Source organism: Mirounga leonina, unplaced genomic scaffold, assembly GCF_011800145.1.
Source record: "Mirounga leonina isolate KUSES-001 unplaced genomic scaffold, KU_Mleo_1.0 Mir_178, whole genome shotgun sequence".
NCBI lineage: Eukaryota > Metazoa > Chordata > Mammalia > Carnivora > Phocidae > Mirounga > Mirounga leonina.
In genome coordinates this window covers 898,288-924,615 of record NW_023270464.1, presented here as the reverse complement: position 1 = coordinate 924,615, position 26,328 = coordinate 898,288, and the positions used below count along the sequence as shown (strand labels likewise).

General features: G+C 41.4%; 1 protein-coding gene across 2 annotated transcripts in view; it reads right to left on the bottom strand.

Annotated features, from left to right (window-relative positions):
* The window catches only part of OCA2 (OCA2 melanosomal transmembrane protein), a 545,103-nt gene that overhangs the window by 363,719 nt on the left and 155,056 nt on the right, over positions 1–26,328 (bottom strand). For both annotated transcript variants that reach the window (XM_035023928.1, XM_035023929.1), the window contains 5 exons: positions 25,215–25,280; positions 15,255–15,311; positions 14,058–14,182; positions 10,897–11,035; positions 3,238–3,370 (listed from right to left, as the gene is read on the bottom strand). In XM_035023928.1, the coding sequence (XP_034879819.1) occupies positions 3,238–3,370; positions 10,897–11,035; positions 14,058–14,182; positions 15,255–15,311; positions 25,215–25,280 (520 nt within the window). The remainder of the gene's footprint in view (positions 1–3,237; positions 3,371–10,896; positions 11,036–14,057; positions 14,183–15,254; positions 15,312–25,214; positions 25,281–26,328) is intronic.

The following is a 26,328-nucleotide window of genomic DNA, read 5'->3' as shown; positions in this document are numbered from 1 at the left end:
AGATAGATAGATAGATAGATAGATAGATAGATAGATAGATAGATAGATAGATATATCCAATGGAATATTATACAGCCATCAAAAGGAATGAAATCTTGCCATTTGCAATGATGTGGATGTAACTGGAGGGTATTTTGCTGAGCGAAATAAGTCAATCAGAGAAAGACATGTATCATATGACCTCACTGATATGAGGAGTTCTTAATCTCAGGAAACAAACTGAGGGTTGCTGGAGTGGTGGGGGGTGGGAATGATGGGGTGGCTGGGTGATAGACATTGGGGAGGGTATGTGCTATGGTGAACACTGTGAATTGTGTAAGACTGTTGAATCACAGACCTGTACCTCTGAAACAAATAATAAATTATATGTTAAAAAAAAAAGAAAAAGAGGGCACCTGGGTGGCTCAGTTGGTTAAGCTACTGCCTTCAGCTCAGGTCATGATCCTGGAGTCCTGGGATTGAGTCCCGTTTCAGGCTCCCTGCTTGGCAGGGAGTCTGCTTCTCCCTCTCTTGCTCCCCCCTCTTGTGCTCTTTCTCTCTCTCACTCTCTCTCAAATAAATAAATAAAATCTTTAAAAAAAAAAAAGAAAGAAAGAAAAAGAAAGAAGAAGAAGATAGCAGGAAGGGAAAAATGAAGCAGGGGAAGTCGGAGGAGGAGACGAACCATGACAGACTATGGACTCTGAGAAACGGACTGAGGGTTCTGGAGGGGAGAAGTGTGGGGGGATGGGTTAGCCTGGTGATGGGTATTAAAGAGGGCACAGTACTGAATGGAGTAGTGTGTGTTATACGCAAACAATGAATCATGGAACACTACATCAAAAACTAATGATGTAATGTATGGTGATTAACATAACATAATAAAATAAAATTTAAAAAAATAGGGTTGTTGTAGGTGTAATTAGTTAAGTTGAGGTCATTAGGGTGGCCTCAAATCCAAGATGACTGGTGTCCTTATAAATGGGGGAAATGTGGACACAGACACACACAAGGAGAAAGCCGCATAAACACGAATATGGCCATCTAAAAGCCAAGTAGAGAGGCCTGGAACAGATCCTTCCTCAGAGCCAACCAACCTTGCAAGCAATTTGATTTTGGACTTCAAGCCTCCACAACTGTGAAGAAATAAGCCACCTGTTCTGGTTTATAAGTCCTCTTAGCATCTGTAGAAATAAGCCATCTGTTGTTTAAGCCACTCAGTCTATGGTACTTTGTTACTGCAGTCCTAGAAAACTAATATATTCATCAGTGGCAAAAGTGGATCAAGGCATCTCACTGCCAGAAATATCATTGTTTTTAAAGCCAATATTGATTAAAGTTTTCTTCAAAACAGGGAAGTAATGGGATCATGTATAGTTGTTTCCCCCATTATAAAGCTGTAAGAGGACAGCAGGATCTGGGACTCTATTTTCTCAAGAAAGGCACATGGCCTGCTCTGTAGACTGCCAGAGATGAGGAATTATCAATGCTATCAAGAAAATACAGTCTTTCTCCAAAAGAAGTAAACTACGCTATATCAGCAGGAAGCTATCACAACCTTGCAGCCAAAAGGACTATTCTATTTGTCCCCCAACACCTGTGCCTGCACCCCCTCTTCCTTCCAGTCCCCCACCCTGGGCTTACCCCCACATGCAGGTCCTGTCGGGTGGTACCCATGCCAATCCTTCTGCCCCTTGAGCAGCTGAAGCACAGGGAATGTACCCACTTGTCCTGCACCTACATCATCTTCACTTGGAGCTAGGCTGAGAGCACCCTTGAGCATGTTTAAAGTACCATTTCTATAGCCACAAGGACACTCCTGTGTTTTGTGCATGTGGTCAATAAGTATTGCCTAAAATAGAAATTTCTGCTTATCATTCCATTCCTCTGGGAGAGCTGGGTGGCTAAATTTTACTAAGAACAAGCTTATTTTACATAGATGACTCTTGAGAGGGTATATAAGACAATGTTTTCCAAACTAGAACAAAAACAGTCAAATTCTGAATACAAAAATCACTCATGAAAAAATGCCGATCTGCCTTGTACAGTCACCATCTGATGAGCAGGAGGACCGATAAGAATACACTTAGATCCTCAGCTTTTCATACAGAAATGGTATTTGTTTATCTTACTAAATATAAAGAAAACCTGAAGTCCTGTACAACACAAGGACAAGAATAACAGGATGAGCTCTGTGAGGGCACCACGCCATCTGAAGCCACAAAGAAATGCACCTTTGTCACTCTGCTCCTGTCACCCAGATACGCTCTGTTACCCAGGCAACCTGCATGGTTCTGTGCTCTACAGGAGGACGGGCTGGCTGTTTCCCAAATAAATTATTGCTCCTGATATATCCTGATGGTAATGTTCTCAATAAAAATTTACTAAAATTTTTAAGGAAAATGCAAAGTCATAAGATTGTCATGAGCCCTCTTTCTGCTGGCTGGTGCCTCATCAATACATTCTTGATTGACATAGTACAGTGTCCTCTGTGCTGGATTATGTTGCTATTTTTGTAACCACATTTAATCTCAAAGTATGATTGAACACTACAGTCTCCATGCTACACTACTAGTGTTGTATACACGTGGTTTAATGATGTCATGACATGCAAACTATATACAGTGGCCACTGCTTCCCGCATTTCACCCTAAAGAAAATTAAAGAGGAAAGGCCCATGAATTTAAAGCCCCTGAAAGCACAGAGCATACGAGGAGGCAGACGGGAACATACTGAGCATGCAGCATCCCAGTGACCGACACTTCCCTGATGTTTTGGGGTTTTTTAGACCAATATATTTTTTTAATTTTATTTTATTATGTTATGTTAATCACCATACATTACATCATTAGTTTTTGATGCAGTATTCCATGATTCATTGTTTGCGCATAACACCCAGTGCTCCATGCAGAACGTGACCTCTTTAATACCCATCACCAGGCTAACCCATCCTCCCACCCCCCTCCCCTCTAGAACCCTCAGTTTGTTTTTCAGAGTCCTGTGACAGTCTCTCATGGTTTCTCCCCTCTCCAATTTCTGCCCCCCTTCATTTTTCCCTTTCTACTATCTTTTTTTTAAAACATATAATGTATTATTTGTTTCAGAGGTACAGGTCTGTGATTCATCAGTCTTACAAAATTCACAGCGCTCTGATGTTCTACATGTAAGAAACCTCCTGCCTTTCTGTGGCAACTTCCTCTAGAAAATAATAATATGATAGTATACTCTGAGGCTACACGAGGAGGTGCTTATACTCACCAACAATCTCACTGGGTTCCTTGTTATAAAGCTTTTTGTTCCAGAAAAGGAGTCTGAAGAGTGGAAAGGAGAACAGGAGAATGAAGCAAATCCCAACGAACATGTGTGCAGTAAATCCTGCGAAGTCCAGGCCCTGGAAACAGGAAAGGTGAAATGAAATAACAGATGAGATTCTCCTCTGCATAGGCATAGCTCCCAATTTAGGACCCCCCCAAATGACGGATCCAGGGAGGGCTGAGCTCTGAGACCCAGCAGGGGCAGGCACATCAGGGTGGTGGGTGTTAGCTCAAGGGTCACAGGGTCCCGCACAAAACCCACAGAACAGGTGCTCTTCTCTACAATTTTGAAAATGTTTAAGGTTTGTTTCTTTCATGTCAATAAACCAATCCCTACCGAATAACAAGCAACCTTAGGAGAAAACAAAAACAGTTATCACAGACAATCTCAACATTAACTGGGTCTACCTTCACCACTGGACTGACACATTCGTCCAGGGTGAAAAAAGACACAATGGGGGCAAAACATAAAACTATGTGGCAAATTTGCAACGACGTGGATGGAACTGGAGGGTATTATGTTGAGTGAAATAAGTCAAAAAGAGAAAGACATGTATCATATGATCTCACTGATATGAGGAATTCTTAATCGCAGGAATCAAACTGAGTGTTGGAGTGCGGGGTGGGGTGGGAGGGATGGGGGGACTGGGTGATAGACACTGGGGAGGGTATGTGCTCTGGTAAGTGCTGTGAATTGTGCAAGACTGTTGAATCTCAGATCTGTACCTCTGAAACAAATAATGCAATATATGTTAAGAAAAAAAAAAGAAGAAGAAGAAGAAGAGGGTAGCGGGAGGGGAAGAGTGAAGCGGGGGAAATCGGAGGGGTAGACAAACCATGAGAGACGGTGGACTCTGAAAAACAAACGGGGTTCTAGAGGGGAGGGGGGTGGGAGGATGGGTTAGCCTGGTGGTGGGTGTTGAGGAGGGCACATTCTGCATGGAGCACTGGGTGTTGTGCACAGGCAGTGAATCATGGAACACTTCATCTAAAACTAATGATGTAATGTATGGGGATTAACATAAGAATAAAAACAAACAAACAAACAAACAAAACTATGTGGCAATATTTGTCCATTTCAAGGTAAGTTGGGTTTTTTAAATATTTCATTTAAGTCCCTGCTATCAATGTGAAAGAACTTCCTTGGTTGGAGAGCACAGCCCTCTGCAGGGCAGCCAATGGCCATCAGGACTGAGGTGGCACAGAGCGTCCCTACTGGCCATAAGGGGCCCATGCAGGAGCTTCTCCCTCCCCTCACACTTCCTTTGCCTCTCTGCAGAACTATTTGCCATGGTCAGCTGCTGAGGATGTTTTGGGGTAAAATCCCCCACTAGGTTAATCTGTCACGGAATAAGTTAGCAGCCTCATTAGCTGGTTTTGTCTGTCTTTTACTCTGTGCTTATACATTCAGCAGATATATACAGATGATCCCTGAAGGTAATTAATATTTTTTGAAGGAAGGTGCCCACTAAAGCAGAGGTACTTGTATCCTGAGTAATTCTGAATCCTCTTTTGCACATATTAACTATAAATTTTTGTCCTGTTAGAAATGATGGGACAATTGGGAAAAAAGGTGAGTGGTAAATTAAAGAAAGAAAAGGACTAAGGAGTTCCTGGAAGGGGCTCCACAACAAAACAACACAGCTTTGATGGAAGTATTTGGTTGCTACTAGAGTTGTAATGGGTGGATTTATCAAGTGAGAACAAAGCAGAGCGGGAGAATCCCAGGTGAAAAATTTAAGAAATAATATAGGCAGATGCAATATATCATGGAATATAAATATTTTCACTAAGCTTATTAGGTGCATGTATCTGGGCTTCCCTGCTGCTTTACACGCCTCTGTAATTTCCAACACTCTTCTCCTTAATGTCCTCAGTAACAAAACCACCCACTATTATACTTGCATCAATACAATGCTTAAATGCAGCCCTTTCTTATAGGGTGCTGGTTCTGTTTTGCCCCTTTCAGTCTTGTTTTGTACTGTTTTGGTTTTGGCTCCACTCAGCTACTTTCTTCTTAGTTTTCCACAAAGTCTTCACTCAACAGTGGAAGTGGCCAAAATTTGAGGCATGTAAAACTATGAAAAGAGGATCTCCCCAGAATCAGATTAGAACATCCACAGCCTCTTACACTACATATATTCAAGGAGGATCCAGCTGAGTAACTTTGGCCCACCGGTATTTCTAGGATGCTTTCAGGCTAACTCTGGGACAAGTCAAAACAGTCAGTTGAGTTGTAAGGCTTAGCTGAATCTGCTGACTGTCTTAGTAAATATCATGGTGTAATTTGAAGATAGAATCATGTCTGGAGACTCAACAAGAAGACTCCTAGTGCTATAGGAGAGGGTATGATGACAGGATCTGGTGTGGGACATCCTGCATGTGAGGATACATCGAGTATGTAGAGGAGAAGTCATGACATACACATACATGGATCTGAGGGAGGTAAGAACCTTCCATGTTCTGCAGACATGTGGAAGTGGGTGATCCCAGTACATGGAAAACAGAGCAGACCATGAGGGCATGAGCTCTGCTACAGAATGCTGACCCAAGAGGAAAGATGGTCAAAAAAGCAGAACCCCAAGGTCCACAGAAATTGAAGAGCCATGTGGAAGCAGAAAACCCACAAAGGAGACAAAGAGGAAGTGACCAGAAAGGCAGAGCAGGAAGCAGCAGAGAGTGACACCATCTAAGCTATCAGTTGATGGAGTGGAAGAAATTGGTGGTGGAAGAGCAGCAAAAGAACACCCCAGCATGCACAGCGCATGGTGGGAAAGCCCAGAGGACCATCCCAGTGTACACATCTCTGGGGCACCATGAAGAAGGCCTTCTTCTGACCTGTGAGATGTCATTCAGAAGCACAGGGGATACAGCTCCTTTATACAGATTTTTCAACTGTTATTTAAAAGATAGTTAAGGGGCGCCTGGGTGGCTCAGTCAGTTAAGTGTCCAACTCTTGATTTCAGCTCAGGTCATGATCTCAGGGTTGTAAGATCGAGCCCCATATGGGCTCCATGCTGGGCGTGGAGCCTGCTTAAGATTTTCTCTCCCTCTCCCTCTGCCCCTCCCCCCTCTTAAAAAAAATAGCCATGTTCACCACTGGTGAGTCTCCATAGAACAGGCATAAAGGAGTAAATGTAACCAGTGAAGGAGGATTATATCCCCATCAGCCTGTTGGGAGATAAAGGGACAACACACTGTTGCTCATGGAATCCTACAGTGTAGGAGGACCCTGGAAGTCTTCCCTACCTAACTATTCAGCACTGGAAATCCCACCAACAGAGAGCCATCCCAAGAAATGGGGTAGGAGTGAACAGTGTGTGGAAAGGGTATGGTAGAAGAATTTTCCTCATAACTTCCTGTAACTTCTTCCTAATTCTCAGAGAATGTGGAAGAATTTTCTCATGTGTTTCAAAGTCCAGTACTTTTTTTTTATTACTCCCCTAAACTTCATATTGAGTATTAACTTTCTTCATGAGTATTAAATAATGCAGAATAAATGTGCACACAAATGTATGGCTGTGCTGTCATTGATAATGAGTCTTTATAAATTAATCTCTGCTGAAGACACTATCCCTGAAACTATGAGTTCATTTGCATTCTCTATACAAATAAGTATTCCCTTATCTCTAAGCTTCTATAAAATAAATTGAAACCACTCTTGGTTATCCACAAAAGGACATTCGTTAGATACCTTTTCTGTGAAATACAGTTTAACCCCAAAATTCAAGTCATTAAGTGGAAGACAAGGAACTCCATCTTCAATAAAACAAGGAGAGCCCTAAGGCCATGTCTCCAGAGGATGTCACTTTGGCACAAAGCTGTGTGAGGATCCTAGGCTGAGCCTCAGTGCAGAAAGGGAGCTCACCTCCAGGGCCTGCTGTGTATTTTTGCAAAAACCTGACCTTTCTCCTTTACTGTTATATTTAAATTCTGGATATTTACAACAGCATGTCAGCATGTCATGGAGGAATGTGGGAATAGTCTGACAGACCACTCTTTCCATTTAGCTTTCTATATGACCTGGTAGAGGCCCAGGACTCAGAGCCCGTCTTGGGTCACATTCTACTGTTTAGTTCAGAGCATTCAGACCTAGGACTCTAAGGGAGTGCTTAAAATGTTGCAGAGTTAACTCAGTTTATGTCCAAGAAAGACATCATGCTCGGGATTTTACATTAATACTAATGTGATGCTGGCCAGGGGCAGCTAAGCCGTTGCATTAACTCATTAATATGTTGTCTTAAGAAGAAGAAAAAAAGAAGAGACAAATAACAGACACTGAAAGCCAAGTTCTAAAAAACAGTCTAATGAAATAAAGTAGCCATTTTCTCACTTGAACTATTTCTATACCCATTCTACTACAAATTGTTTTCTATTTGAACTTTTAAGGTTTTAGGGTTTACATTTGTGTATGTAAACTTTTTGTTTACATTTTGTGTATGTAACTTTTAAGTTAATTTTTGGGCAAAGTGGGAAGTGTGGGTTGATGTTCATTTTTCCTACATATGGATGTCCTTTTGTTCCAGGACCATTTGTGGGGAAAAAAAAACAAACAAACAATAATCCTTTCTTCACTGAATTGGCTTTCCTCCTTTGTCAAAAGCAATTATTCATTGATGTGGGGGTCTGTATCCAGACTCTCTACTTTTTACCTATTTACCTATTTACCGGTAATGATGCCAATACCACGATGTTTTGGTTATTGTGGTTTTATAGTAAGTCTTGGAGTTAGGTAGCATTAGCCCTCCCATTTTGTTCTTCCCATTAAGAGTTATTTTTGGCCATTCTGAACACTTTGAATTTCCATATAAATTTTAGAGTCAGTTTATCAGTTTCTACCAAAGACAACAACCCTGCTATGGTTTTGACAGAGATTGCATAAATCTGTGGATCAATCTGTGAAGAATTGATATATTAACAATATTGGGTCTTCTGATCCATGAACAAAGTATCTCTCTCCATTTAATTAGATCTTCTTTAATTATTCTGCAATATTTTATAGTTTTCAGTATACAGGTCTTGCATATGTTTGGTCAGATTTACCCTAAAGTATTTTATGTATTGATGCTAATTTCCAATTGTTTATTGCTAGAATATAGAAAACCACTAATTTTTCTATATTGATCTTATATTGCACACTTGTCAAATTTACTTATTATTTCTAGAATCTATGTTGCAGTCCTTCAGTCCTTCAGACTGCAACATAGATTCTAGAAATGTCCGTAACTAACATGGACAGTTATGTCATATGAAGATAAAGACTTTTAATTCCTCCTTTCTGATATGGATGCCTTGTATTTCTTTTCTTGCCTTATTGTATCAGCTCGAGCCTCCAGTAAAATGATACACTGAAGTGGTGAGAACAGACATCTTTTGTCTTACTTCTGATCTAAGAAAGAAGGCATTCGGGGTGCCTGGGTGGCTCAGTCGTTAAGCGTCTGCCTTTGGCTCAGGTCATGATCCCAGAGTCCTGGGATCGAGCCCCATGTCGGCCTCCCCGCTCAGCGGGAAGCCTGCTTCTTCCTCTCCCACTCCCCCTGCTTGTGTTCCCTCTCTCGCTGTGTCTCTCTCTGTCAAATAAATAAAATCTTTAAAAAAAAAAAAAGAAAGAAAGAAAGAAGGCATTCAATTTTCACATTTAAGTAAGATGTATTTTCATAGGTGCTCCTTATTAGGCTGATGAAGTTCTCTTATTTTTCTAGTTATTGAGAGATTTTAATCAGTAATGAATGTTCTATTTTGCCAGTTATTTTTCCATTGAGATGATCATATGAATTTTCTCATTTAGTTTGTTAGTAAATTGCATTAATTGGCTTTTCAAATATTATAAATTCTACTTGGTTATGACATATTATCCATTTTATGTATTATTAAGTTGGATATGCTAATTTTTAAAAATTTACTTTTAAAAATTAAAAATCTATGTTCATAAGAAATACTTATTAATAGTTTTCTCATACTGGTTTTGTCCAGTTTAGGTATCAGGGCCTCATAGAATGAGTTGGAAAGTATTCTCTTTTCTTCAATTTGCTGTAAAGCTTTATGTATAATTGGTATTATAGCATTATTTCTTCCTTAAATATATGTAGATTTCACCAAAGAAGCCATCTTAGCTTTGGTCGCTCCAGATTCTCAGTTCTATCCCCTCAATTCAGGGAGTCTGAAGGGCTCCACATGGGTTTTCCATCCCTGTACTACATCCTAGAAACTCTCCCAAGGCAGCAAACTGGGGCAATCATAGGGCTCACCTCATTTGTTTCCCCATTCTCAGGGATCACTGTCCTTTTTTTTTTTTTTTTTTTTTTGCCTGCTATCCAGTTTCTTGCTTATCACTGGTTTTGCTTTGTTTGGGGTTTTGTTTTTTGGATTTTCGTTAATTTTCTTTTGGGATATCTCAAGCAAGAGGGCAAATCCAGTCCGTTACTCTATCTTGGCCAGAGCAGAAGCTGTGTTATCTTTTTTTATCCATGTGTATCCACATACAAATGTTCTGGGAGACTAGATGCACCAAAACATTAAGAGGATTTATCTCTGAGTGGTGAGATTATGGCAATTTTTAAATTTTGTATGTATGATTTATATTTTCTATAATAAAGGTATTACTGCAAAATAAAAATAAAACAGTATTTTTCTCTAAAAATAGTTCTCTCCAATGTGTATGAGGCCCACCCTGGATGATAGGTGCCCCTAGAACAGATTATAGGGCTCTGCCAACTTCTGATGTGCTCCAGGGTAACATGATAATGGGCATACTGCTCAGTTCATGAAGCAAGCCTGGTAAAGTGTTGCCAGCCAATTTCCCATGGTAACTAGGAAGTATTACAGTTCAGACAAAGCATCTAAATTATACCCTGAATCTCTAGAATATGGTGGGTCTACAAAACGTCCATCAACATCTCAGAGCCATGAGCTCCCAAAAGTTTAAATATTTTTACAGAAGACAGCACGCATGCACAAACACACTGACACACTTCACAGACACCCACACATAAACACATCATCTACAATAAATGATACCAATTTGGAAGCATTTTTGCTAATACTTCACAGAAGAAATATTGAGAAAATTCTAATGACCAAAGAATGTTAATTGGAAATTATATAATTTTAATTTTAATTCTTTTAATATAAATAAAATATCATTTTCACTCTCTAGTACTTTGTTTTTACTTTAGTGTACAAAGAAATTATATATTAATATTTATAAGAGCTTTCAAAAAATTCCCAAAGACCTTCATTTTATGATCCTTTTTAAAAAAAATCTTAAATTCTTCAGTAAATTCATCCACCACAGTTGAAAAATGCAAGGGGACAGATCATTTTATTCTTAATATTAGTTGGAAGAAACCTCAGTTCCCATTAATATAATATACTATGACTAAGTAGATAATGTTATCCATCATCAGACCACCTCACTCTACACTGCAGGATCAGTCACTTAACCTCTCCTCTCAAGATAACCAATAGCATTTAATATGAAGAAGTGATATGGAAGAGCTTAGTTTCTAATAAAAGCTTCCACATTGGGTAGAATGCTAAATGGGCAAGTAAGTTGGGATCTATATTTATTAAAAGCAACCCTGTTACACTGGTACATACATACCATCTTCCTCAACTCCTGGTTGGAAACAATAATGACATTTGGTGGGTCCCCAATGGCAGTGGCAGCTCCTCCAATATTTGTGAAGATCACTTCTGCAATCAGGACTTGTCTTGGATCAAGGTTGAGCACCTCACATAACCTGTCACAAATGGACGAAAATAAAAGTAGCCATGCTATTCAATTGTGACAGGCCCATGTGCAACCTAAATATTTTCAAAGCACTTGCTTAATCAAGACAGGTGTGCACGTGCATGCGCGCGCACACACACCCCTATAAGAAATGCAATGCTGAGGAATAAACAAAGACAACAATGTTTACAGAGCTACAGTTGACCCTCAGCATTGCATTTCTCTGAAAGTTAACTGACTACCCATCTGAACTATCAGTGTGAAAATGTACCCCCATCAGAAACCACCCCCCCCCCCGGCCCAGATCTGGAGGGAGCACAGTTCCCTGTGTGCAGGCCCTGGCACATGTAAATTGGTGCTGACCACCAGACTCCTTGGAGTCAGGGGTGGGGCAGCACACAAAGCACCAACACTCAGTAGCTCACATCAAGCCTACCAGCCTAATTCCTTACCCACCTTCCCTTTCTCAGATGCTGAGGCCCTAATGTGTCTCCTAGCCCCTTCCCTCTAACTACTACCTGTGGACCTCTTCCAGAGAGAAGGAGCACACACTCTACAGCTGTGGGTCCCTGCCTTGGCTGAACACTAGATTTGTCTGGGAACCTTTGCAAGTCCTGCTGTCCGCCCATGACAGACCAATCCCTGGGAGTAGGCTTGAGAAGCAGCATTCTACAGCTCCTTAGGTGGATCCAGCGAGCATGAAGTTGAAAAATGTTGCCTTAAAGAAGGTTTAGGAAACACATCATGGCTCACCACACCTGTCCATTTGTAGCACCCACTTCCATATAGAAACCAGGCCTTGGATCTCCAGGCTGCTGCAGTCAGGGGTCCTTCCCACCACCTCCCAGCTCAGAGCATAACCAATAGCACATCTGAGGGGGGTCAGCCTACAGAGCCATGCATGGAAGCTGAGGAGGGAATGGTATCCAGGGACCAGGGACAGGAATGAATCCAAAAAGAGGATCAGACCCCAAACAGCAGCAGCAGCAGCAGCTCTCAGCTAAGGGAGCTCCCAGGATCCGGCTCCAGCAAGAAAATAATTAGTGTACACTAATCAATAATGCTGGAGCAAGCATAGAGATGGCATTCTATGTAAATGGGTCTAACTCTTTAACTGTAAAGACTAATGCTACTCCAGACAAAGGCAGAAAAATGTGATTAAGCTCATAAAGTCATGAAGAATATGGTAATATAAATAGTGAATCTGAGCACACTAATGCTTGAATCTTGAAAGATGCAGTTTTTAGACTAGTAAATGGAATTGCTACTCTCACAGAAAATTACAAAGTTGGTTCCTGGAACAGTGAGGATATAAACAAATCCCAGCAAGGCTTGGGGATGCCAGGAATATGGATGCTCCCCTGGAAGCCCGCTTTCATTGGAGCTGCCATCAGAGAGTACAACGATACACTGGGACCTGGTATCTGTGGGTGATACCACTGTTTTCAAACCAGTGACAGCAGCAGAGTCGCCTTGGTAGGAGGGGGTGAGTATGGCCTGCCTCTTGCCCCCTGAGGTCTCCTCGAGGCAGAGTTTGGTATCTGCCATTAGTAGTACATGGTACAGTTTACAGCACCCTTGAAACACGTTCGTTCCAGCCTTCATTTGCCCTCAGAAGAACCCCACATACTAGGAGGTGTTACACTTCCCTCACAGGAAGCCTGAGTCCAGTGTCCCTCACCCCAAATCCCTGCCTACATGCAGGGAGTGAAAAGGCAACCAAGTTTGCAGGAGCTTGGCCAAGAGACCAACTCTCCACACTGTAGGCTGCACCCATGGGGATGCTGCCTGCTCGCTGCTCCTCTCCCCAAACCCCTCCCCTCTGCTCCAATTCACTCCACCTCAGAGAGTCGCCATTCTTCAAATGCCAAAGGCATCACCTAAAATTAGTCCTGAGCCCTGGAAGTAGCCCCTTATTGATCACTTTGAACTTGCTATGTCTTATGTCTCGTGTCCAGGAGGGTCTCTTGTCCAGCAGAATCCTCAAAACACTAGCTTGGGTTAGTCCCTTTGATGGTACAACCCAGATCAGTGTAGCTAAAGTGACTTGTCTGGGGCCCTTCATTATGTAGCTTGGTCCCCTGAACCCCCAGGGGGTACCTGTTTCCCTAGGACCAGCCGAATACCAGGACATGAGAGGCCTAAGCAAGGAAGGACCATGATATGCTGGGGAACCATCTTCAAAATAAAGAACATCAAGTATGGATAAAAGGGGACACCCGGGTGGCTCATTGGTTGAGTGTCCAACTCTTGATTTCAGCTCAGGTCATGATCTCAGGGTTGTGAGATCGAGCCCCAAATCAGGCTCCATGCTCAGCATGGAGTCTGCTTGAGATTCTCTCTCTCCCTCTGCCCCTCTCCCCACTTGTGCTCTCTCTCAAATAAATAAATAAAATCTTAAAAAAAAAAAGTATGGATAAAAGTATAGGCCCATGGCCTTGCAAGGAACCTGCATGACTGGGTCTGAAGCTCAAGCTTCAGAAGATTCAGGGCAAATGGCCTCTGATGCTCAATAAATGTCTAATTAATAAAGTGGATGGAATTCAAAGGAATGAAATGGGGAATCAAAATGAATCTCTCTCTCCCAAAGTTACCCTGCAAAGCCTTGTCAGGCCAGGTCCTGCAACCCTCCAAGGAGCCTGGTGAGAGCAAGATGGCTGCCCCGCTTTCCCCAGCCCCTGGCTACATGCTCCTCCCCACATGGCAGGAGCTCCCACACTGCTCTGTCACACCTGTGGCCATCCCAATGGACAAGAACTTCTGGCACCTAACAGTCTGTCCCCCACCCCTGGACAGCAAAGCCTGAGTCTTCTGACTCCCACAGGTGTTTCTGTGGCCACCACCACTGCTGTCATAGCCACAGCCACAGCTGAAACCATAGCCTTAGCCAAGAGCACTGAGCACCACAGTCCCAAGGGATGCACAGGCCAGACCAGGGCACACCAGCAAAGGGAAAGTGGGGACTAGATTGAGCAGCAAGAATACACCACCATGAGCCTGGCCTAATGCCCATGCAGGGCCACTCTGCATACCTTATGGTCACAGGAGTAAAAAGCAGCAATGTGGTGACATTGTCCAGGAAGGCAGACAGGACAGCAGCAATGAGACACAACATGATGATCATGGCCCACACTCTTCCCCTAGACAGTCGGTACGTCTGAGATGCACACACACAGAAAGGAACAAGCCAGGATCAGTGGGGTTGAAGAATAAATGTGACTTTTCATTAGGGATTCTAAGAACTAGGGGTCCAAAAAAAAACACTGCATGGTGGATTAAAACTTAGACCCATGAATTCCTAAATTTGCTAAGATGAGGAAGTGATATCTTGTACCTGAACATTCTGAACCCACATTGACCTACGTTCCTTCCTTCTGATTCTCCTTCTCACAGTGCCCTGTGATGGTTCACTGATTACAGTGTTATAGCCCTCTATCCCTTTAACATTACCCAGTATTTTACAATCTCCTTTTGGTTAGACAGACTGGGCTGCGACCCTGAAGCCTAATGATTGTTGGCAACTTAGATTTACGGACTTTTAGTACCAATATTGAGAGGAGACCAGATATTTGAAGGTGCAAGAGGGTACACAAAGATGGCAAAAATCATAGCATAGTTCTATCATCCAGAGTTTGCAAAAGAGTTTGATGAGTAAATAATCTTTTAAAAGAACTTTCCAGTTCAAAAAAAAAAAAAAATCAAGCATAACATTACCTTTGCATTATGAGAGCATGGCAAGATCTCCTCTCACCAACCCTGAGTGACAGCACCAGTGCAGAGCCTGGCTATCAGTACTTGCTGGTGGATTCCTCAGGATTCCAGGTACAAAAGTGAATGTTTATATGTTCAATGATTAGAAAGTGATCATTGAAATTATTTCACCAAAAAGCAAGTAATCAGAAACTGATGACTTGAAATATTTAGATGGTCTAAAATGCAAAACAATATTTGATATGTAGCTTTCAACTTGCCAATTTAACTAATGTTACACAAACATTCAACTCAAATATTCTTTTCTTTGATCTCCTTCTTCAGTTTACTGAGAAGAAAGTGTTGCTCAGAGCCACCAACTCTGCACAGCAACTGTACCCAGGCTTACATCTGTGATTTTGAAAATGAGAATGAACTTTAAAATATTTGCTTTAAATGGTAGTTTTATTAACTGAATATGTCATGGCAAAAAAATTAATTAATTAATACATAAATATTAAATGTCACATCAAACCTACCTTTACAGCACAATAATCAAAAAATCCAGTTTCTGAAAATATGGCTACTAAGATCATCTGTGGGGAAAACAGAAAAAGGAGATAAGGAGAATCTTTTAGCAGTGCACCATCCTGAAAGGATATCAGAGTGATCAGTTACAGATCTCAACTCTGCCCTCTGCATGACATCAAGCTTCTTGCTCTCTTTTTTTTTATTCTTATGTTAATCCCCATACATTACATCATTAGTTTTAGATGAAGTGTTCCATGATTCATTGTTTGTGCATAACACCCAGTGCTCCATGCAGAATGTGCCCTCCTCAATACCCACCATGAGGCTAACCCATCCTCCCAACCCCTCCCCTCTAGAACCCTGTTTGTTTTTCAGAGTCCATCGTCTCTCATGGTTCGTCTACCCCTCCGATTTCCCCCGCTTCACTCTTCCCCTCGCGCTACCTTCTTCTTCTTCTTTTTTTTTTCTTAACATATATTGCATTATTTGTTTAAGAGGTACAGATCTGAGATTCAACAGTCTTGCACAATTCACAGCGCTTACCAGAGCACATACCCTCCCCAGTGTCCATCACCCAGTCACCCCATCCCTCCCACCCCACCCCCCACTCCAACAACACTGTTTGTTTCCTGCGATTAAGAACTCCTCATATCAGTGAGATCATATGATACATGTCTTTCTCTGTTTGACTTATTCCACTCAACATAATACCCTCCAGTTCCATCCACGTCGTTGCAAATGGCAAGATCTCATTCCTTTTGATGGCTGCATAATATTCCATTGTATATATATACCACCTCTTCTTTATCCAGTCATCTGTCGATGGACATCTTGGCTCTTTCCACAGTTTGGCTATTGTGGACATTGCTACTATAAACATCGGGGTGCACGTACCCCTTCGGATCCCTACTTTTGTATCTTTGGGGTAAATACCCAGTAGTGCAATTGCTGGATCGTATGGTAGCTCTATTTTCAACTTTTTGAGGAACCTCCATACAGTTTTCCAGAGTGGCTGCACCAGCTTGCATTCTCACCAACAGTGTAGGAGGGTTCCCCTTTCTCCACATCCCCGCCAACATCTGTCGTTTCCTGACTTGTTAATTTTAGCCATTCTGACTGGTGTGAGGTGGTATCTCATTGAGGTTTTGATTTGGATTTCCCTGATGCCGAGCGATATTGAGCACTTTTTCATGTGTCTCTTGGCCATTTGGATGTCTTTGGAAAAATGTCTGTTCATGTCTTCTGCCCATTTCTTGATTGGATTCTTTGTTCTTTGGGTGTTGAGTTTGATGAGTTCTTTATAGATTTTGGATACTAGCCCTTTATCTGATATGTCATTTGTAAATATCTTCTCCCCTTCTGTCGGTTGTCTTTTGGTTTTGTTGACTGTTTCCTTGGCTTTGCAAAAGCTTTTTATCTTGATGAAGTCCCAATAGTTCATTTTTGCCCTTGCTTCCCTTGCATTTGGCGATGTTTCTAGGAAGAAGTTGCTTCGGCTGAGGTCAAAGAGGTTGCTGCCTGTGTTCTCCTTTAGGATTTGGATGGACTCCTGTCTCACATTGAGGTCTTTCAACCATTTTGAGTCTATTTTTGTGTGTGGTTTAAGGAAATGGTCCAGTTCCATTCTTCTGCATGTGGCTATCCAATTTTCCCAACACCATTTGTTGAAGAGACTGTCTTTGTTCCATTGGACATTCTTTCCTGCTTTGTCGAAGATGAGTTGACCATAGAGTTGAGGGTCCATTTCTGGGCTCTCTGTTCTGTTCCATTGATCTATGTGTCTGTTTTTGTGCCAGTACCATGCTGTCTTGATGATGACAGCTTTGTAATAGAGCTGGAAGTCCGGAATTGTGATGCCGCCAGCTTTGCTTTTCTTTTTCAATGTTCCTCTGGCTATGCGGGGTCTTTTCTGGTTCCATACAAGTTTTAGGATTATTTGTTCCATTTCTTTGAAAAAAGTGGATGGTATTTAGATGGGGATTGCATTGAATGTGTAGATTGCTCTAGGTAGCATTGACATCTTCACAATATTTGTTCTTCCAATCCATGAGCATGGAACGTTTTTCCATTTCTTTGTGTCTTCCTCCATTTCTTTCATGAGTATTTTATAGTTTTCTGAGTACAGATCCTCTGTCTCTTTGGTTAGATTTCTTCCTAGGTATCTTATGGCTTTGGGTGCAATTGTAAATGGGATCGACTCCTTAATTTATCTTCCTTCTGTCTTGTTGTTGGTGTATAGGAATGCCACTGACTTCTGTGCATTGATTTTTTATCCTGCCACTTGACTGAATTCCTGTATGAGTTCTAGCAGTTTTGGGGTGGAGTCTCTTGGGTTTTCCACAAAGTATCATATCATCTGCAAAGAGTGAGAGTTTGACTTCTTCTTTGCCAATTTGGATGCCTTTGATTTCTTTTTGTTGTCTGATTGCTGTGGCTAGGACTTCCAAAACTATGTTGAATAGCAGTGGTGATAGTGGACATCACTGCCGCCTTCCTGACCTTAGGGGGAAAGCTCTCAGTTTTTCCCCATTGGAAATGATATTCGCTGTAGGTTTTTCATAGATGGCTTTTATGATATTGAGGTATGTACCCTCTATCCCTATACTCTGAAGAGTTTTGATCAAGAAAGGATGCTGTACTTTGTCAAAAGCTTTTTCTGCATCTATTGAGAGGATCATATGATTCTTGTTCTTTCTTTTGTTAATGTATTGTATCACATTGATTGATTTGCAGATGTTGAACCAACCTTGCAGCCCAGGCATAAATCCCACTTGGTCATGGTGAATAATCCTTTTAATGTACTGTTGGATCCTATTGGCTAGTATTTTGGTGAGAATTTTTGCATCCATGTTCATCAGGGATATTGGTCTGTAATTCTTTTTGATGGGGTCTTTGTCTGGTTTTGGGATCAAGGTAATGCTGGCCTCATAAAATGAGTTTGGAAGTTTTCCTTCCGTTTCTATTTTTGGAACAGTTTCAGAAGAATAGGTATTAATTCTTCTTGAAATGTTTGGTAGAATTCCCCGGGGAAGCCACCTGGCCCTGGGCTTTTGTTTTTTGGGAGATTTTTGATGACTGCTTCAATTTCCTTAGTGGTTATAGGTCTGTACAGTTTTTCTATTCATCCTGGTTCAGTTTTGGTAGTTGATACATCTCTAGGAATGCATCCATCTCTTCCAGGTTATCTAATTTGCTGGCATAGAGTTGCTCATAATATGTTCTTATAATTGTATTTCTTTGGTGTTGGTTGTGATCTCTCCTCTTTCATTCATGATTTTGTTGATTTGGGTCATTTCTCTTCTCTTTTTGATAAGTCTGGCCAGGGGTTTATCAATCTTGTTAATTCTTTCAAAGAACCAGCTCCTAGTTTCGTTGATCTGTTCTACTGTTCTTTTAGTTTCTATTTCATTGATTTCTGCTCTGATCTTTATTATTTCTCTTCTCCTGCTGGGTTTAGGCTTTATTTGTTGTCTTTCTCCAACTCCTTTAGGTGGAGGGTTAGGTTGTGTACTTGAGACCTTTCTTGTTTCTTGAGAAAGGCTTGTATTGCTATATACTTTCCTCTTAGGACTGCCTTTGCTGCATCCCAAAGATTTTGAACAGTTGTGTTTTCATTTTCATTGGTTTCCATGTATTTTTTTAATTCTTCTTTAATTTCCTGGTTGACCCATTCATTCTTCAGTAGGATGCTCTTTAGCCTCCATGTGTTTGAGTTCTTTCTGACTTTCCTCTTGTGATTGAGTTCTAGTTTCAAAGCATTGTGGTCTGAAAATAGGCAGGGAATGATCCCAATCTTTTGGTACCGGTTGAGACCTGATTTATGACCTAGGATGTGATCTATTCTGGAGAATGTTCCATGGGCACTAGGGAAGAATGTGTATTCCGTTGCTTTGGGGTAGAATGTTCTGAATATGTCTGTGAAGTCCATTTGGTCCAGTGTGTCATTTAAAGTCTTTATTTCCTTGTTGATCTTTTGCTTAGACGATCTGTCCATTTCAGTGAGGGGGGTGTTAAAGTCTCCCACTATTATTGTATTGTTGTCGATGTGTTTCTTTGCTTTTGTTATTAGTTGCCTTATATAATTGGCTGCTCCCATGTTAGGGGCATAGATATTTACAATTGTTAGATCTTCTTGTTGGATAGATCCTTTAAGTAGGATATAGTGTCCTTCCTCATCTCTTATACAGTCTTTGGTTTAAAATCTAATTTGTCTGATATAAGGATTGCCACCCCAGCTTTCTTTTGGTGTCCATTAGCATGGTAAATGGTTTTCCACCCCCTCACTTTCAATCTGGGGGTGTCTTTGGGTCTAAAATGAGTCTCTTGCACACAGCATATCGATGGGTCTTGTTTTTTAATCCAGTCTGTTAGCCTGTGTCTTTTTATTGGGGCATTGAGCCCATTTACATTCAGGGTAACTATTGAAAGACAGGAATTTAGTGCCATTGTATTGCCTGTAAGGTGACTGTTACTGTGTATTGTCTGTGTTCCTTTCTGGTCTATGTTGCTTTTAGGCTCTCTCTTTGCTTAGAGGACCCCTTTCAAGATTTCCTGTAGGGCTGGTTTTGTGTTTGCAAATTCCTTTAGTTTTTGTTTGTCCTGGAAGCTTTTTATCTCTCCTTCAATTTTCAATGACAGCCTAGCTGGATAGAGTATTCTTGGCTGCATATTTTTCTCATTTAGTGCTCTGAATATATCCTGCCAGTCCTTTCTGGCCTGCCAGGTCTCTGTAGATAGGTCTGTTGCCAATCTAATGTTTCTACCATTGTAGGTTACATATCTCTTCTCCCGAGCTGCTTTCAGGATTTTCTCTTTGTCTATGAGACTCGTAAGTTTTACTATTAGATGTCAGGGAGTTGACCTATTTTTATTGATTTTGAGAGGGGTTCTGTGTGCTTCCTGGATTTTCATGCCTGTTTCCTTCCCCAAATTAGGGAAGTTCTCTGCTATAATTTGCTCCATTATACCTTCTGCCCCTCTCTCTCTTTCTTCTTCTTCTGGGATCCCAATTATTCTAATGTTGTTTCCTCTTATGGTATCGCTTATCTCTCGAATTCTGCCCTCGTGATCCAGTAGTTGTTTATCTCTCTTTTTCTCAGCTTCTTTATTTTCCATCATTTCATCTTCTATATTACTGATTCTGTCTTCTGCCTCATTTATTCTAGCACTTAGCGCCCCCATTTTTTATTGCACCTCATTAATAGCCTTTTTGAATTCTACTTGGTTGGATTTTAGCTCTTTTACTTCTCCAGAAAGGGTTTCTCTAATAACTTCCATATTTTTTTCAAGCCCAGCTAGTATCTTTAAAGTGATGATTCTGAACTCTAGATCTGACATCGTACTAATGTCCGTATTGAGTAGGTCCCTGGCATTTGGTACTACCTCTTGTTCTTTTTGTTGAGGTGATTTTTTCCGTCTTGTCATTTTGTGCAAAGGAGAATAGATTAATGAGAGAACAAAATGCTAGCAGAGTAACCACGTCCCCAGAAAATATACTCTAAACAAATCAGAAAAGACCTGAAGCAGTGGGATAAGAAAGGGAAAGAGAGAAAAAGAAAAAGAAAAAAAAGAAAAAGATAAAGATAAAAACAAAAAGAAACAAAACAAAACAACAACAACAACAACAAAAACCAGAATGTGATCAAATATGATTTATATGGTATATAGATCAGTGCCACACACTAGATTTGGGGTGTATTTTGGTCTTTTAGAAGAAAGTGCCTCCCAAAATTTTAAAGAAAGAAAAACTTATATATGTACAAAAATAAGGGTTGATATGATGAAGGGATGGATTATGACTGTAAAAATGGAAATTATAAAAAATTTTATAAAAGGAATTGATAAGAAGTTGTTTGAAAAAAGAAAGAAGAGGATTTAAAAAAAGAAAAAAGAAAAAGAAAAAAAAAGGGAGAGGATGTGATCAGGCAGGGGAATAGAAAACACCATATACTAGAGATTTAGGGTATATTTTAATCTGTTAGAAGAAACTATCTCAAAATTTTAAAGAGAGAACAACTTATATATATAAGCCAAAAATATGGGTAACTACTATGAAGGGATAGAATATGACTCTAAAAATGAAAAATAAAAATGTTTTTTTTCAAAAAAGGTATTGATAAGATGTTGGTTGAAAAAGGGAAAAAGAAAAATTCAAAAAGAAATAAAAAGACAAAAAGACAGTTAAAAAAAATTAACTTTAAAAGACTAAAGAATCATGGTAAAAAAGCCGTGAATTCTATGTGCAGTAGTCCCCTAGCGCTGGAGTTCTGCCGTTCTCATTGATCGGTAAACTTGGTCTTGGCTGGCTGTTCTCGCTCATCTTCTGGGGAGGGGCCTGTTGCCGTGGTTTCCAAATGTCTCTGCTGGAGGCGGAATTGCCCCACCTTTGCCCCCTCCCGGCTAAGTAATCTGCTCGGGTTTGCTCTCCGGGGCTTTTGTTCCCTGCGAGCTTTCCGTACAGCTTTGGAGGCGGAGAGTGAAAATGGCGGCCTCCCAATCTCCGCCCCGGAGGAGTCGACAACTCGGGGCCCCGCTCCTCAGTGAACCCCCAGAGAAAAGCCGCCAGTCACTTCTGTCTCCCCGGTCTCCGGCCGCACTCCGTGCTCGCCCGGCCTGTGACCGTGCATTTCTATCTCTGGCACCTGACCCGGTCTGGAGTCTCCAAATCCAGCAGATCCCTGCAGTGCACTCCCGCGCGGCTCCTCCTGGGGGAGGAAGGTGAGTCTCCCTGGATCTGCCGCTTGTGGGGTCCCTGCTGGAGGAGCAGGGGCCCGACTGTGCCATGGATCACGGTTTATGGCAACCCCGAGCTGAGAGCCCGCGCCTGGGCTCCGCCTCTGCAGCCGGCTTCCCTGCTCCGACGCCTGGGAGCTCTGCCACACTCAGGCACCCCCGGTCTTTCTGTGACCCCGAGGGTCCTGAGACCACACTGTCCCGGAGGGTTCCACCTCCTGCTTAGCCACCAGAGTGACATCCCTCAGAGGAGCAGACTTTTAAAAGTTCCGATTTTGTGCTCCGTGGTTCTATCACTTGCCAGAAGCGGCCGACAGAGGCCCCTCCCCCACCGTCTATCCTCCCAAATATCGCCTCGGATTCACTTCTCCGCACGTCCTACCTTCCAGAAAGTGGTCGGTTTTCTGATGAGAGAGTTGTTGCTCTTCTTTTCTTCAATCTCCTGTTGAGTTTGTAGGTGTTCAGAATGGTTTGATCCCTATCCAGCTGAATTCCTGAGAGGAGATGAAATCCAGGTCTCCTACTCCTCCACCATCTTGCTCCGCCCCCCCAAGCTTCTTGCTCTCTTGCTGAGTGTAATCCACTTATGAACTTCCTGAATGGAGCCTCTTGTTAACAGGTTTGTACCTCTATATTTTTGTCCAGGGATATATGTACCCAAGGTACATTATCATTCCACCTAATCTTCACAACAAACATCAGATATTATCATTACCCTCTGTTTTTTTTTTTTTTTAAAGATTTTATTTATTTATGTTAAACAGAAAGAGAGAGCACGCATGAGCAGGGAGAGGGCCAGAGGGGAGGGACAAGCAGACTCTGCTGAGCTTGGAGCCTGACGGAGGCCCAATCCCATGATCCTGAGACCATGACCCAAGCTAAAACCAAGAGTTGGACGTTCAACCAACTGAGCCACCTGGGTGCCCGTCATTACTCTGTTATACCAGGAAACCAGGGGGCAGATTTGGGAGACGACTTGCTAACAGTCACAAAGCTAGAAGCAGGAAAGGAAATGAGCCAGAATATGGCCTTCTGTACCTACATGTCCACACATGCAACAATTAAACATTTTAACATTTTTAAACTGGGTTAAATTTTGTTTTCTAAAATAATGAAACAGATTTTCATCACCAGTTTGATCAAGACATGCAAATAAGAGCAGTTACATTGAAATGATTATTCTCTGGGTTCTATATGAACCCAGAACTTGTGCTTCTTTCTAGTGATGACATAAGAGACAGTAACAAAAAGTAATGTCCCATTTACTCCAAATCTAATCAACCAGATATTTCAACCAGCCAGAACTTTCTGGATGATTATGTATTATACCTCCTAAGATGGCAATATACCAATGCATTGAACTTGGAGCAAGAAGATGCAGGTTCAAGTACTAATTCTGCCACTTAGAAGTAGTTTAACCTTGTGCAAACAAAATTATTTAATCCTCTGTATTTCAGCTTTTTCCCCTCAACTTTAAATGTTTTATTCCTTGTAAGACTATTGTAGAAATTCAATAAAATTATGTAAATTAAAGTACTTAGAAAATAGTAGGCCCAATACTGTCTTTCAAATATACTGCATAAAATGAAAATTTCCAAAAATCAGTTTAGACTCAATAAAAATATCTATCTCATCTATAGTGACCATTGATGTTTATCCTAACCCAAATAGCCACCTCCACCTGTTGCTGTCTGTAGAATGTGGTGCTTCACTCACCAGTAGATGCTTCACATGAACTGAATTGAATGGGTAGGTCCTGTGTGGTCTTCCATTGTTGTGGGGAAGCTGGCCCACATATTTGCTGCCAAAACTACGCAGAAGAGACTGAGACTCAGGGATTGGGGTAAGTAGCCCCATAGGTGGCTGACTGCCATGAAATAAAGAAGAAAAGGCAGGGGCCTGGATATATGAACTATCTTTCCACATCCAAAGTTTTAGAATCTTGCTGAACTGACATCAACTGAGAAAAAAACTAAACCATTTGTTATGGGCTCAATTGTGCTACTTTCCCCCACAAATTCCTATGGTGAAATCTTAACCCCAGTACCTCAGAATAAGTTAAAGTGAGGCCCTAATCCAGTATGACTGGTATCCTTATAAGAAGAGGAGATAGCACACAGACACACACAGAGGGAAGACCAGGTGACAATACAGGGGAAAGATGTCATCCACAAGTCAAGCAGAGGCCTCAGAAGGAACCAACCCTGCTGACACCTTGGTCTCAGAAATCCAGCCTCCAGAAGTGTGAGGAAATAAATTTATGCTTTTGAAGCCACCAATCTGTGGTACTTTATTATGGCAGCCCCAGCAAACTAATACACCATCCATTTAAGGTGTTTTTTTACAAACCATTTCAAATACTAACAAAATGGTAAACACACACTTGCCTAAGGTTTTTTTTAAACTTATTTTATGAGACGTCTGTTATATCTTCTTTCTTCTTTCCAGATGTGCAGGCCCCACTATATACTTTTCAGGACCAACAGGATTATGAGTTTCTCTTTAAAGCCTAAGTTCAGAGAATTGCCCTGTCTCCTTACACTCTACTCAGAAAGGAGGCAGCTAGTTTGGATCACATTAAAGCCTAGAGTAGCATGGCCGTCTGTTATGACTACCCAGGAGGAATAAACATTACCAAGAAAAATGAGGAAATATAGTAACCTGCTTTATGCAAAGTAGGTCTTTTGTCCAGAAAGGGAAAACCCTCCTTCAGACCACGTAGCTGTTGTGGGTCTGTTCAAGAACACATGCAGCATTCCCACTGCCATCCAGGCCCTTATCAATTTTCACTTATTCTAGTTAAATCAGTTTATGACACAAACTATTCCTTAGGGACAATTTCTTCCATTTTCCATGTAATTACAGGTGTTTTTCTAATCACCAAAACTTACATGGTTCACTTATTTAGAATATTCCATTTTATATTTTAAGAGCAGTAATTTTATACTTTAAGGCCATTTTAAAAATTTGCTAAATTTTTTAAATGGCAATATGATTTAACTACCAGACAGGCCTATGGCTGCAATTCTCCACCTAACTAACCAGAGCACCAATCATTCCATTCCTCCACAGGAGAAATTTTCTAGACCTGTACTAACATTTCTTAATCAAGCCCTAATTGTCAAGCAGTACAATGTCTTTAATATAATGAAAGATTATTAGCAGTAGCAACAAAAGAGAAGGTGCTGGGTTACAGCAGGCTGGGAGCCCTGTCCCACTGGGAGGACTGTAATTACCATGCCAAATAGCAGGGCCAAAGTCTCAAAATCAATCCACTCCACCACATGGGTCAGGCTGGGTCTCTGCAATCAAAGCACAAATTTCCCAATTAATCTTGGGCATCATCTTCTTGGTGACAGGCTGTAAAAAAAAAAATGTGCTATTCTTTATGGCAAGCCCACTCATTGGGCCAGAGTCAAAAATCACACCATCCCCTTGCCTTTGAAATTAGAGTATACCATCAATGAAAACCACTTGTGACCCAAGGCATAATAATGTCAAGCCTATGCATTTAGTTATAAGAAAAGCAAATTGCTTAAATCCTGTCCCTGGCAACTCCATGAAGAACTATATCCTGAATTGCAGGATTGACCCTTGAGGTTGTGAGGTCCCCACATGCCTTCCTTGGTGTTGGAGCATGAGGCCAGGATGGCAATAACTGAAGGACACACTTGTCCTACTCGCCAGTTGTCCGTCCACTCTCACTTCATCTTCTAACAACCCTGCAGAGTAGGGAATCCTGGAGTCATGGGTAAATGGGAACATGGAGTGTAAAGCAAGGGCACTTTGAGACTCTAGTTGTTGGGAAAGGACTGCACAGTGGCCCAGGATGCTAACCACAGCACAGGCTGTGTGCCACATTAACATTTTCTAAAATAAAATAACTACTACTATACTACTACTTAAGAGTTAATAAAAGTAACAGTGGCTTATGTATAAGTTTTAGGACTCTGGGACATTTTACCCTAGAGTTAGCATTTGTTTATACCAACTCTAGCCAAGAAAAATTAAATAAATAAATAAATAAATAAATAATAACTGAACATAGCTCCACATAGTTTTTTAAACCAGTTATTATTCTTTGGTTGACTGGATGGCCTATAGTAGCGCTTTGCAGAACGCTCCTCTGAATTCTATAGAGTCATTTACAAATCCACTTCTGTGTGCTGCCACCTTGTTCGGTTCCAGTACTGCTCCTCAAACAATGGCAGGCCTCCATCTTCAGTGGGTGCTTGGCCTCTCCTGCCTCCCTACATTCACTCCTATGTTCCTGCCAGACAAGCCACACACATTATGTGCCATCAACCCCCAGACACACATCTCTAGGGACCTCCTGGTGTCTGCAAGACA